Genomic DNA, 15087 nt, shown 5'->3' with positions numbered 1-15087 from the left:
GGCAGAAGCCAGACTGTCGAGGATCAAGAAGGTTGTTGTCGGTGAGGTAGCAGTTCATACGGTTGTGAACAAGGCGCTCGAGAAGCTTGGAGGCAAACGGGAGCAGGGAGATGGGTCTTATGTTATTCAAACAGGTGCGGTCCAGCGAGGGTTTTTTGAGGATGGCGGTAACCAGTGCATGTTTCAGTGGGGAGGGAAAGGTGCCCATGGAGAGTTGAAGATGTAGGTTAGAGAGTTTAGGATAGAGCAGGAAGGAGGCTGCAACAGTCGTGAGAGGACAGGATCCAGGGGACAGGTGGTGAAGTGGGCCTTGGAAAGGAGTTTGGTAACTTCCTTGGTGGTAACAGGGTCGAAGGAGGAGAGTGTAGAGTTTGGTGTTGGGCCTGGTATGTTGGTTAGAGGAGGAAGCTTGACACTGGAGATCTTATCACGAATTGTGTCGATCTTCTTGAAGTGACTGGCAATCTCCTGTGCAGTAAGTAAGTTGGTGGGTGGAGGCAGTGGGGGGTGGAGTAAGGAATTAAGGGTAGAGAAGAGTTGACGAGGATTGGATGAGAGGGTCTTGATGAGAGTGGTATAGTAGGTTTCCTTAGCAGCGTGGAGGCTGGAGTTGTATTTAAGAAGAGTGGATTTGTAGAGGGTAAAGTTTTCCAGGGATTTACAGTGCGTATGCTCAGGAAACGTGTCATGCAGACTCGGTGATGTCATACCGCTTTCAAGTTGCACTCCACTAGTGATCCAAGACTCAGTTTGGGACCCGCCCATCCACAGCTGGCTACAGGGACTGTGACCAAGAGAGCAGCAAGCACCCACACTTGAATACATGGTGTTACACCACTAATTTCCGAATTTGGATGGCTATTGATGTGCTTGATTCCATCTTGCTGTATGCTGTATCTGTCCCCCACCGACTCTAAGGGTGAGAACTGAGCGATCAAACACCGCTAACCACTCAGTTCTCTTTGCTGCTCTGAGCAGAGAGCAGTTACTGTCAGTCACAGCTAACTGATCTGCTCCCCTCCCCCAGCATTCCTTGGAGCACTGGGCTCTGGAGGGGGCAGCTAGTTCAGGCTCTCAGCGGCTTGCTGAGAGGCTGAGCCAGGTGTTGGTCCAGGTTTCTGGGTGAATTCTGACCATATGTTCACAATCCTTCCCCAGCCAAGACCGGTTCTGTGACATCAGATGACAGCGGGCTTTAGAACAAACTGCACTCCTCTGATCCATAGAAGTACAGCCAAACAGGCTTTAAGTGAAAAGAAACAACTATATATCATCATAAGCAACTTCTTGACCTTTGTCACATTACTATCCACAGTCTTGAAAGATAAAATTGAATATGTCAGCCACATCAAAATGTCAAAGCAAATAATGCTACAAAGGTGCGGTAACTTTGTGATAGTAGCATGGTACCTATTGTAACCAATTCCTAGATCCCTCAGCAGAAGGCCTTGACAGCCAAACGCCAAATCCTTTTTAAAGCTACATCCTACTCCCACCATATAAAGGTCCAAATTGGGTACCAGTACTGACCAATGAGGCTCTGGCACAGGTCTCTTAAGTCATAGGATGGTGTTAAGCTGCAGGAGACACATTACTTTCCTCCAAAGTAGGCAAAAGTCAAAGCTCTGTATACAATGCATTCCTAGAATGCAGGCACTCCCTGGGCAAACTTAAATCAGTAAGAGAATTATCAAAGGTGCATGATATCTGTATGGTGCTAGTAGTTTTAGCTATATCTGCCATATTCCAGGTAAATCCACTGGTTTTATTATACTCTAAAAAATGGTTTTCCTATGTTCTTATAACTTGGCTTACCTCTAAGAAGTGGTCAGCTGCATCATGCAGCAGCATCACCAAGGTTCCAGCACGCATGTAGTTAGCACAATAGGAGAATGTAATCAGGAAAACAGTGGCAAAGTGATGTACTGTCTGCTCCTTAAGGTCCTGTAAACAAAGCATCAAGACAATTGTAGTTAAACATAATAGATATCTTCCTTTAGTAACAGGTTAACAATCTATGTTCATGCACACATGGTACAAAAAAAGTCAGTTGTAATAATTTATCATCAACAGCATGTACTGTATGTATGTCCATTTTTTGTATAAATTTGTATTGTATGTTATGGTTGTCTTCACAAAGATCCCTTGTATCTTTGTGTTCATTTAGGCTTCTTAAGCTTAAATATGTAATATTACTTTCTTTGCTATAGTTGCTAAGTATAACCCCTAACTACCATTTTTTAAAAATCAAAAACAGGATTTTTTATTTATCGCAAAATCCTTTTTTTGATGTTCATTAAGGGCAGAAGTAACTCTGAGATGCTGGTTTAAGCTGACACCAACTAAATTGTACACTGGCAACAAAACGATGGTTGAACAGGCAGTATAACCCCTAACAGTCCCATCATGCTATAGTTTCGTGCAAAAGCATTAGTAGAAGTGATCACAAGACAGAGGTTTGGGACTTGTGTTCCCTAATGAATTCCAAGAAGAGGATTTTACCGTAAGTCAAAATCCTGCTTTTCTAATACACAGCTCTAATAAATTAAAGGAACAATTGTTAATCAGCTTCAGCTGCTTTGGTGTTAATGAAATTAACAACAGGTGTGCTAGATGGGCAACAATGAGATGACATCCAAAACAGGAATGGTTTACAGGTGGAGGCCACTGACATTTTTTCCCTACTCATCTTTTCTGACTGTTTTTCACTAGTTTTGCATTTGGCTAGGGTCAGTGTCACTACTGGTAGCATAAGGCGATACCTGGACCCTACAGAGGTTGCACGGGTCCAACTTCTTCAGGATGGCACATTAGTACCTGCCATTGCCAGGAGGTTTGCTGTGTCTCCCAGCACAGTCTTAAGAGCATGGAGGAGATTCTGGGAGATAGGCAGTTACTCTAGGAGAGCTGGACAGGATCGTAGAAGGTCCTTAACCCATCAGCAGGACCGGTATCTGCTCTTTTGTGCAAGGAGGAACAGGATGAGCACTGCCAGAGCCCTACAAAATGACCTCCAGCAGGCCACTGGTGTGAATGTCTCTGACCAAACAATCAGAAAAAGACTTCATGAGGGTGGCCTCAGGAACCGACGACCTCTAGTGGGCCCTGTGCTCACTGCTTGGCACTATAGAGCTTGATTGGCATTTGAAATTGAACACCAGAATTGGCAGGTCTGCCACTGGCACCCTGTGCTTTTCACAGAAGAGAGCAGGTTCACCCTGAGCACATACGTATAACAGATGTGAAAGGGTCTGGAGAAGCCGTAGAGAACATTATGCTGCCTGTAACACCATTCAGCATGACCGTTTTGGTGGTGGGTCGGTGATGGTCTGGGGAGGCATATCAATGGAGGGACGCACAGACATCTACGGGCTAGACAATGGCACCCTGACTGCCATTGGGTATCGGGATGAAATCCTTGGATCCACTGTCAGACCCCATGCCGGTGCAATGGGTCCTGGGTTCCTTCTGGTGCACGACAATGCCCGGCCTCATGTGGCGAGGGTATGCAGGCAGTTCCTGGAGGATGAAGGAATTGATGCCATTGAATGGCCCCCACACTCTCCTGAGCTAAATCCAATAGAACACCTCTAGGATATCATGTTTCAGTCCATCCAACACCACCAGGTTGCACCTCAGACTGTCCAGGAGCTCAGTGATGCCCTGGTCCAGATATGGGAGGAAATACCCCAGGACACCATCTGTCGTCTCATTAGGAGTATGCCACGATGTTGTCAGGCATGCATACAAGCACGTGGGGGCCATACTACTGAGTACCATTTTGAGTTGCTGCAATGACGTTTCAGCAAAAATGGACTAGCCTGTTGCATCATTTTTTCACTTTGATTTTCAGGGTGATTTTGAATTCAGTCCGCTGTAGGTAGATAATTTTCATTTCCATCAAACAATGGGGCATCTTTACGTTCCCAACACATTGCCCAGTCCATATCAGTATAGATATCCAGCATGATAGTTTTCCCCATTGAGATCTGATGAGTTTTCAAAGTGTTCCTGTACTTTTTTGAGCAGTGTAGTTCATTAAAAGGGAAGTATGGCTTTTTATTTTTTTTCCCCCATTATACTTACCTAGGTGAATGCAGTATCAATCCAATGCTGCATCTGTCGCTCGCTGGCTCTAATGGTAAGAACTAAGCCCCCCAAGTGCTCACTGGAGCGCTGGGCTGTGGAGGGGGAGAAAGTGGCTAACTCAGGCTCTCAGCGGCTTGCTGAGAGGCTGAATCAAGTACCGCTCCAGACTCTGGGGTGGATCCCGACTTTGAAGTCGGGATCTTTCCCCAGCTTAGACTGGCTGAGTGATGTCAGCCCACAGTGGGCTTCAGCCTGCTGTCGGCTGAAAACGAGTCACAGAAGTGCAGAACGAACTGAACTCCTGTGATCCATAGTAGAAGTACAGCCAAAAGAGCTTTGGCTGTACTTCCCCTTTGAGGAACACAGGGCAGAAGGCATTCTGACACTCTGGGATGTCCCAAAACAATTCAGCTGATGGGTGAGCAGTGTAACTGCATACACACAGAGATGGACGCGGTTCAACCATTTTGGCTTCAACCTCCATCTTGGCAAAGGGGTTAACCATCCTGACAAACATATTTCCCCCTCATTCTCCCCCTCCCTCTCTGAGAGTCACAGCGACATTTCGCCAGTGTGTATGTGTGTTAGGAGTGTCACAGGAGGCCAGGGCCCAGCAGGGGGCTAGGAGCTAAAAAGTCCCCAAGGGAGCTGGGGCTTAGCTGTCAGAAGATAAGGCAAGCTTTCCCTTGAGTTCAAGACATTCCAAGGAAGGTGGGACCAGCTAACACTTTTAAAAATCCATTTTTCCCCTATGTCTCATATCTTGGAATATGAGAGACTTACATAAAAAACAGACATATCGGCAGATTGGCTAAGAGAAGACGAACAATTTTATAGGTCTCGAATACATAGGAAAGCCGAAAAATAGATCTCGTGAACCGTTCAGTGTATAATTTCATAATTCATATCTAATCAATCCTCAGACGTGTCTGCATAATAATCTACCCGTGGGTGGAATGTAACTTGTGCATAGGAAAAGTTATGAGCCAAAATATGAACTACACAAGATTTTGGCTCTAGTTTAGGTTCACGCCCAGACCTCCACGTCCTAAACGGGGTATTGGTCCTTGACTTCAGAGACACCCCTGTTGGGGAACTACAAATTAGGCTGTCAGGCCTAAGAAGTTGAAGACGTCTCCCATTTTAACATCAGTACCACCTGGGGAGACCCGTGCCTTTTCGCTCTGAAACTTGGATCTGCTAACCCAGAACTTTGGCAAGTACCTTAACCCTTTCACCTCTCTCTGATATCTCTTTGCTGTGCTGTTTGTCTTTGTATATTTATATATGTATCTTAGTTGCATCTTTTTCTGTAAATATTTTTCTTGCACCCGTTTGACATTTTAGTAATAAATCTTTCCTTCTGAAAGCGTTGAACTGTTTCTATAGCTCTGTATTGCAATTTATGAATTCCTGCCTCTAAAGAGAACGCTACTGTGTTTGTTTAACCCTCTGTATAACCATGTTATACAGACGATTACCTCAACTATTATAGTGTTATAACTGATATCGCCGAGTTTCCTCTTTCTCTGTACAAAAAGGAGGTGGTGGCAGTGTGAAGGGTTAATTGCATAATTAACCTGACCCAGTAACAATCGCTCAGTCTGCTGGCACATCAATTGTGGTCCAAGTAGCTGGAAAATCGTTGTGCAGGGTGCAGCTGGGTGTGGCATTGTTACGCACATGACATCGCGGTTTTAGATCGGCTAGTCCTTCAGTCACGAGTTTGGTGAGAAGGTCTGGGGTCTGACACCGCGATCGTGACAAGCAGTACAGCAAACAACCCACTAACAGGCCCACAAACAAGAGGATAAAACTTGGAGATACTTGTGGCTCAAAAAGCTACCTGAAAAAACCTTTGCCCAAATTTTGCATTTTGAATGTATAAATGCGGGACCAAGTGGCACCCTTGAAAATCTAGGGAAACAGATGCCTGATGCTGAAAAGTCCAAGAGGTACATAATGATTGTGTCTTGGCATTAAAAGATGAAGCGTTATCCTTAGGTCAATAGGCTTCAATGATGAGATGCCTAAGCCACCTAGAAATAGTGCATTGAGTAGCAGGTTTACCTGTGCAGGGGCACTCTGGAATTACAAACAGGCAGTCATCCTAAAAGAAGAAATGGCAGAGAGATAGACACTAACAGCTTGTTTCACAGACAAACATAGAAAGGAACTCTTCTTGGGGTGTACCAGAGATGGGAAAGAGGGATGGAAGGAAAACACCACCTTAGGGAGAAAAGAGGCCCTAGGCCTACCAAAGACAACTTTGTTTCTATGAAGCACAAGAAAAAATTCCTGCTCCTGGTAAAAACTCGTGGAGCAGTGGGCAGCCTGAAAGGAAAGGCAATGAATTAGAAGTGCATGTCCACAGCAAAACACAGAGATTGGGACATGCAGATAGGCATCTACATAGGAAGGTAAATTAGTGTACATGTTGTCACAGCAAATAGAATCTTAAAAATGCTACAGTGTACAGTAACAAAGCAAAAATATGGTGGAAACATAAACTTTAGCAGAAAGGACACAAACTACACATACCTTTCGTTTTACATCAAAAGCTAAAGTGATGAGCATCGATGAGTAAAATCCCAGCTGCAACATGTAATACCAGTACAAGGAGGATATCAGTGGCTGTAGAGAAGTGAACCACAAATATGATTATTAGGATGTACATTAAAAATTATTTCTGAAATCTATATATTTTACAATTCCAAGCATCGTCCCTTATGTAATGCCCAATGCCCATCCCAAAATGAGTAGGATAAGATCACTTCTTAAAGAAATACATATTAAAATGAGGCTGCCTCTGACAACAGATCTCCAACAGTTTTACGTATATTTGTGACCCTTGTGCCAAATATCTAGCCAAGCCAACCACAATAGATTAGCAAAAATCGGCAACAATTTTATACTGGGGTTACTGGCAATTAAATCTCATTGCTATTAAGACATAGATATCCCAGAAGTCAACGGGCCAGACTGATGACGTAGTTGCCTAGGTGGCTGTGACCAGAAGTCGCAAGGAAGACTACTGAAAAAAAAGGTACCTTCTTTAGAAATTTCACCATATAAATATCCAAACAATAAATCACTATGGATGCACATTACAATGTTGGCAATTCTTAAAAATGAGTAGAACTCCGCTTTAACTATTGGTTGGTAGCAGGGCTGTATTTCCCATTAGGCACAGTAGGCATGTGCCTAAGGACAGCAGAGGCAAAGAAACAGTTTTCCTAGATAGTTATCATGCTTGTATATTTATGCTGTTACACAGTTAATATTCATGTTAATGTACATGAGAGTTCATATAGTTTATTCTTTGTACCATTTCCTATGGACATTTCTATAATTAGTAATGCTGCCATCCAGTGGTCTTATTTGGTAATGCATTTGTTTTTCATGTTGCCTCCCTGAGATCTATGACACAATTCCTTTGTATTTGAAGCTCCTCCCTTCTTCTTGAGTTCAGCACTTCCTGTGTCATGGAGGCAGCTAACAGACCACATGTAACAGGGACACATGTATTCTGCATAGTACGCTACAGAAAGTATCATCTTTTGACCGCATAATACTGGAAACCATTCACTCTGCTGTATCCTGTTGTCACATGTACAGAATAAAGCAACTTCTGGATGAACACAGTATTGGTGAGTTCAAGCTATCTGATAAGGATTGCCCACAGTGATTATATCTGCTTATACAGGCTAGGCAGAGAGGTCTCACAAGGGATAAATTGCTATCACAACAATCTGAGTCAGAATAATATTTTTCTCTATTCATCAGGGAAATATAATTATCAGCATAATTACACATTGCCACAATCAGGTCAGGAGCAGTAAAACAAAACATGTTCTGTGTAAAGAGGTGATGCCAGCAGCGGGATGTTGCTTTGGACACTATAGGCTGTTTCTACAGGTTCCATTGATGAAGTGATGAGCCTTGGTTGGCAGAGTTGTCATTTGCAACACCTTGATAGCAACATACTACTATAGTGATGATGGGCAACAATTAGTCGAATTTCTCAGTAGCAAGGAGACCACCAATGTAGCTAAGGCCTCATGTACACATGAACTCCCCTAGATGCTAAGCTCTCCTGGCAGCAGAAAAACGGTAAAGGTGACAAAAATGAGTGTAAATGCGTTACCGCGTTTCAAAGCGTTTAGCCCATGAACATTTATTCATTTGATTGGCCAGAATATGGCCAGAATAAACACCCAAGCGCTAAATGTGTTTACATGCGTTTTTGCCACGTTTAGCTTTTTTTTGGCCAAAACGTTCCTCTCCTGAAACGTTCAACAAGCCCTAAACTTTGCTCATATGCTTTTATAGAGTTGAGCTCAGGGCTTTAGCTAAAAAATGGCAAAAGCTCCTAAACTCACTTTTGGGAGCAGCTGTGTGCACAAGGCCTTAGCATTAAACTTGTGTGAGGTTTTTTGCATAAAAAGGAACCTTGTTTTCTGACCAATGCTGTGTACAAAGACATTACCTCTAATGATGATTATCCTAGGTCTGGGTCACTACTGTGTAAGTTAAAAATCCCAGTTTCAAATATGTTGGAAAGTACAGTCAGCACTGAGTATGAGAACTCTGGCCTTCATACAGTAAAGGGCTACTTTTGCTTACCCTCCCTTTCCCCATGTCTATTCGCAAAACGTATTATACTTAGTTTAAAGCATACAAGGTGTTCTATGAATGGACAAGGGGAGGGGAGAGAAAGGGCAGGTAAATTATAAAATTTCCCCTTTGCCATTCACAGAAAGCTTTGTATTTTCTGAACAGAATCCTAGGTGTTTTGTAAATGGACAACTGGAGGGAAAAGGGAGACGAACAGAATCTGGAACAACAGGATCAACAATCAGGATCAGGGACAACAGGATCTGTTCACTGTATGAGAGTCACAGCTGTCATAAGTTTTTTTTCTTCTTTATTTTTTTCCCCCATAGATCAGCATTTTCCTAATTTTAGGTTATACGTGTTCTGGCTTCATGGTACCCTGCTTTTGGCTGAGCAATTTGATTTAAGATGGTCAGCTGGTTTCTCATTTGTTGTCTATTGTTATGCTTATATACAGTACATGCATTGTGCCTGTTGGTTTTATTTACAAAAAATACATTTTTACAATAATGCACATTAGAAAAACGGGACCATCATAAGGTATACAATAAGGTACTGAAATCACATCATAATTGACATTAGTCAGCAAAACACCATATACAGAACCAGAGAGCCAACAAATAAGGACAGCAACACTCGAGACCTCGTACAGGTATATGTAGTAAACGTACCCAGGGGAAATATCACCACAGAAGGTAAACAAGGTAATAAACTAACAGACATTAATGTGTAATAGAGGTTGTATACATGAAAACAGTAAAAAATACATGCGAGGTCATTAGCTTTTTTTTTTACCTTTTTTATTTTGTGATGGTTTCAACCGAAAAGTAAATGATTTCAGATTTTTTTTATTTACAGCCTATTGGTAACTGAGTATACAGTTGCAAGAAAAAGTATGTGAACCCCTTGGGATTATGTGGAGTTTTGCATGAATTGGGCATAAAATGTGCTCTGAACGTCATCTAAGTCACAACAATAGAAGAACACAGTCTGCTGAACATAATACTACACAAACATTAGATGTTGCCATGGTTTAATTGCACATAACATGTAAACATTCACAGTGCAGGGAGGAAAAAGTATGTGAGGCCCTAGCTTAATGACTTCTCCCAGAGCTAATTGGAGCCAGGAGTGAGCCAACCTTGACTCCAATCAGTGTGATGATATTGTATGTGTTGCTGACAGCTGTCCTGCCCTTAAAAAATACACACCTGTTTTGGGTTTACTGGTTTCAAGAAGCATTGTCTGATGTGAACCATGCCTCGCAGAAAAGAGCTCTCAGAAGACCTACGATCAAGAATTGTTGACTTGCATGAAGCTGGAAAGGGTTACAAAAGTATCTCCAAAAGCCTTGATGTTCATGTGTCCACGGTAAGACAGACTGTCTACAAATGGAGAAAGTTTAGCACTGTTGCTACTCTCCCTAGGCGTGGTCGTCCTGTAAAAATGACTGCAAGAGCACAGCGCAGAATGCTGCATGAGGTAAAGAAGAATCCCAGAGTGTCAGCTAAAGACCTACAGAAATCTCTGGCACATGCTAACATTTTTGTTGACACATCTGCAATAAGGAAAACATTAAACAAGAATGGAGTACATGGGAGAACACCACGGAGGAAGCCTTTACTGTCCAAAAAGAATATTGCAGCACGTTTGAAGTTTGCAAAAGAGCACCTGGATGTTCCACAGCACTACTGGCAAACTATACTGTGGACAGATGAAACCAAGATTGAGTTGTTTGGGAAGAACACACAACACTATGTGTGGAGAAAAAAAGGCACAGCACACCAACATCAAAACCTCATCCGCACTGTAAAACATGGCGGAGGGAGCATCATGGTTTGGGGCTGCTTTGCTGCCTCAGGGCCTGGACGGATTGTTGTCATTGATGGGAAAATGAATTCCAGAGTTTATCAAGACATTTTGCAGGAAAACGTACGACCATCTGTCCGCCAACTGAAGCTCCGCAGAGGATGGGTGATGCAACAGGACAATAACCCAAAGCATAAAAGTAATTCAACAAAACAATGGCTGCAACAGCACAGAATACGCCTTCTGGAGTGGCCCAGTCAGAGTCCTGACCTCAACCTGATTGAAATGCTGTGGCATGACCTTAAGAGAGCGATTCACACCAGACATCCCAAGAATATTGCTACACTGAAACAGTTTTGTGAAGAGGAGTGGTCCAAAATTACTCCAGATCGTTGTGCAGGTCTGATCTGCAACTACAGGAATTGTTTGGTTGAGGTTATTGCTGCCAAAGGAAGGTCAACCAGTTATTAAGTCCAAAGGTTCACATACTTTTTCCTTCCTGCACTGTGAATGTTTACATGTTATGTGCAATTAAACCATGGTAACATCTAATGTTTGCGTAGTATTATGTGCAGCAGACTGTGTTCTTCTATTGTTGTGACCTAGATGACGTTCAGAGCACATTTTATGCCCAATTCATGCAAAACTCCACGTAATCCCAAGGGGTTCACATACTTTTTCTTGCAACTGTAACTGAGCCAACAGGCAGGAGATTAGTGCAGAAAGGGGTGGACAAAACATTAACCAGGTAGAGACCTGGTAAATCTTTCCCTTAAAACACCAACCATTTTAGGTAGGTTAAGTCTTATTATGCTCAGTATACACAATACTAGCAGAGATCGGTATAGTAAGGATTGAGATGATATTTTATAACCAGGAGAGTGTAAATAATATAGGACATTCGAACCAAGAAAGGGATTAAAGGAAAGATAGAGTGAAATGAGTGGCTGGTAAAGAAGCAAGTAAGAAATAGGGAGAGAAAGAGAGCAGCAAGAAGGATACACGCATAGGTCAAATCTAAAGCATGCAGTTTAGTAAAAGCAACAGTCTGCATTATTCTGGGTCGAGAATGTTGTCTTTATCAGTTTTAAGTTGGCCATACACTAATAAACCTATATTCAATTTTTATTTTTTAACAAAAAGGAGTGCTTTATTAAAGTCAAGCTTATATTACAGCATAAATACGGAGAACGACATGGTACAATGCCAAAAATAATTATCAGACAAAAAACAATAAACAAGACCGGCCACCCATGTGAATGGACAAACAAATAATAGGAATAGGCCATACTTAGCCCTACACAGTCATAATAGAGGGAAAGGGTACAGCAAACCATCCATGAATTTCCAAATTTATGCTATATTTATTTATTAGAAGTACTTATATAGCGTTGTCAATTTATGCTGTGCTTTACATATATATTGTACATTCACATCAGTCCCTAACCCTCAAGGGGCTTACAAGCTAAGGTCCCTAAGTTACACACATACTAGGGACAATTTAGATAGTATCCAATTCAGCCAACTAGCATGTCTTTGGAGTGTGAGAGGAAACTGGAGTACCTGGAGGAAACCCACACAGGCACAGGGAGAACATGCAAACTCCAGGCAGGTGGTGCCATGGTTGGGATTCAAACCAATGACCCTAGTACCGCCAGGTGGAAACGCTAACCATTTAGCCACTATTTTTTAGAGGGGTATAGCAACGGATAAGAATTCAACATTTTTTTAAGATCATTTGTTCAACTTTCTGATCGTTACTGGGGTCAAATTGACATTTGTTTACGACCACAATGGCAAGAAAATTCGAAGGGGTGGGATGAAAAGTTTTTCTCAAATGAACAAAAGTTAAAAGGAAACACATATTTGCAGTACTTTTGGTTGATTTTCAAAGCCATTGAACGTGTTGAGAATTTTTATATGGAGGTGTGTGCGAAAATCTATTAGTGCACTTCCAGTTTAAAGTGTAACTAAAGGAACTTTTTTTTGTGTTGTATGATAATCCTGGATTCACACAGGAGCAGTGGGGAAACTGCATGTGATTTGGACAGGAATCGTACCGCATTACTGTTCAAATCGTATGCTATTGTTTGCAGTGAAATTTGTGTCTATTGATGCAAATCGCACTGTAAAGTATCGGTTTCAGGTATCAGGAGTATTTTCACTCGTACTCGTGAAAATGCTCGGTATGAGCACCAATATCGGTGCATCCCCACTTGAAAGTGAACGTAAAGAAATTCCCAAATTTTAGATTGTCCCCAGAAAAGTAATAGAGGTAAAATCTTCCAATGGGGACAATAGTTTTGTTGACCTTGGAGTTCCCAAGGAATTCCCTACTTTGCAGTGATTCCTGTTTGGCTATTGGAAAAAAGCAAAGGGAAATCTCTACAATTGGACACAGATGATGAGAAAAAAATCTGACGGGTTATAATCCTCCCTTGTACTATCCTAAATAAAAACAAAAGTTTTGCCTATAGTTCTACTTTAGGTGTGAGGGATCAGAATCAGGCAACAAAATAATGGTTCCTTTAATGGCTCTTAATAGGAAATAAGGATGCAATAATCTGTCACTCCAGTTATTTAAAAGTACAAAACTGGTGCCTGTAAGTAAAAGAAACAAAACAGTGTAGCAACTCTACTTTCTCTCTTGCGCATTCAAAGGATCTTTAGTAAGGATCATTGCAGAGTAGCACTTGCTGCCATTTGTATCGAAACTCACTTATGTATTAACTTTCTACTTACTGTAGCTATATACAGTAGACATATACAAAATTATTTTATACAGTATGTATGTTCCCAACAGATCTGAATGCACAAGGAAGACCAGAAAATATGTACAATGGCATTATGTTCTAATGTTTTAAGGAAAGGCTGTCATCCTTGGCAAAAAATCTTGATTGCTAGAACCAGATCCTACAACCATCCAGGTCACAGATTCTGAGATAACACAATACAGTTACCTTGCTAAGCATTGCAATTTTTTCAGGTATTCACTATAGATTACATTCTTTGAACACTTCTCTATTTGGGCAAGACATGTGAATACACAATAGCACACTGACTAAGGGCTCATGTACACAGGGTGTTTGGAAAACTCATCTGAACGATGGAAACTTACTGCTGGAAACCGTAGGTTAAAAAAAGTCAGTTTAGCTGCATTTGTATACTGCGTTTATGCGTGTTTAGCCACGTTTATGCACGTTTGCCTTCAGAAGCATTAAAAAATAACCTCAGTAGACCCTCCCAAATGCCCAGAATGCACTGAAAAATAGTAAATAATTAACTATTTCAGACATTTTGAGAGAAATAGAGAGAGCAGAAGCAGAGAGATCAGTATGTGTTCAGATGACCTGTCTTTTCTGGATGTATTCACTATGGATCCCATCATGAACATAATGCAGCACGTTCTACCATTTTTTCCTTCATGCAAAACCTGGAACTGACTGCACTGGTGTACTAGGTCCATTTGAATACATGGAAAATGCTTTGCTTGCATTTCTGATAATGAAAAAAGGCTCTGGACAGCATCTGGATATGGAACAGTTAAAAAATGCTTATAAACTCAATCGCTTATAAACGCGGCTAACCGTGTTTACAGGCGTTTGAAACACTTGTAAAATCTACTCCTGAACGTAAATTTGGTGCGTTCAAAAAAACAACTGTAAACTCAACTGCCTGTAAATGACTGTAAAAGACGATGTGTACATGGACACATAGGAAAACATTAGGGTGAGTTCAGGGGCTGCTGAAAAAAAATGCTGAACAGCTCCTGAACGTCAGTTTAGCAGCTGCAGTGCACATGAGCCCAAAGTGATATCACCCCAAAGCAATATAGTCAGTCAGGCAACAAACTGCTATGGAACGCATGTATGCAAAAGTCAACCCTGCATAACTTTGCAGGCAGAATCAAAATCTCCTAAATACATATGAAGTGCTCTTTACATGTGTAAATATCTCAGTCCTTATTTTTTTTAAATTGAGTTCCATGAATAGATGGAAGTAATAAATCCCCTATTCCAGTTATTTTTCTAATCATATGTGATCATAAACAATAAAGGTATCAGGTAGTGCACTTCTCTGAGGGTAACCATTAACTGCCATAAGGGCTTAAATGTGGTTGCGAGGGGGCGTTAAAAAATTGTGGTTGAGCCATGATTTTACCATCCCCAACCTCCCCTGGCTTCATATCCGCATTAAAAACTATGTCCCTATTGTGCTCAGTGGGCAGTAAGCATTGGGTATAATGCCTTATTAACCCATAATTATCCCTTATCATCCCCATAGAACTCCTTCATCCTCTTCTCCCCATACCTATTTTTTTCTTTGCTCAGTTTTTTATTTCTATTTTTTTTTCTACCATTAACAATATATTTTTTAAAAATTCCATTTGTTTTGTTATTTTTTTCAGTGTCACAGTTAACTGTGAATTTATATCTGCCACAGCGAGACACATATGCATGGGAAAACACATGCAAAAATGAATTGCTGCCCTCAATGCCATTGTCCCCTATCCTCACTCTCAAACTGTTCCTGTGAAACACTGAAGCCCACTGAGACATCAAGGGGCTAAGT

At 41.6% G+C, this 15087-nt stretch overlaps 1 protein-coding gene across 3 annotated transcripts in view; it reads right to left on the bottom strand.

Moving 5' to 3' along the window:
- The window catches only part of LOC149473603 (ceramide synthase 2-like), a 174750-nt gene that overhangs the window by 46486 nt on the left and 113177 nt on the right, over positions 1–15087 (bottom strand). For all 3 annotated transcript variants that reach the window (XM_089675632.1, XM_089675641.1, XM_089675650.1), the window contains 2 exons: positions 6631–6723; positions 1816–1944 (listed from right to left, as the gene is read on the bottom strand). In XM_089675632.1, the coding sequence (XP_089531758.1) occupies positions 1816–1944; positions 6631–6723 (222 nt within the window). The remainder of the gene's footprint in view (positions 1–1815; positions 1945–6630; positions 6724–15087) is intronic.

Source organism: Staurois parvus, unplaced genomic scaffold (genome assembly GCF_062004578.1).
Source record: "Staurois parvus isolate SC_StPar_1 unplaced genomic scaffold, SC_StPar_1.0 ptg000013l, whole genome shotgun sequence".
In the NCBI taxonomy this organism is placed as follows: domain Eukaryota; kingdom Metazoa; phylum Chordata; class Amphibia; order Anura; family Ranidae; genus Staurois; species Staurois parvus.
This window is presented reverse-complemented; position numbering and strand designations above follow the sequence as displayed.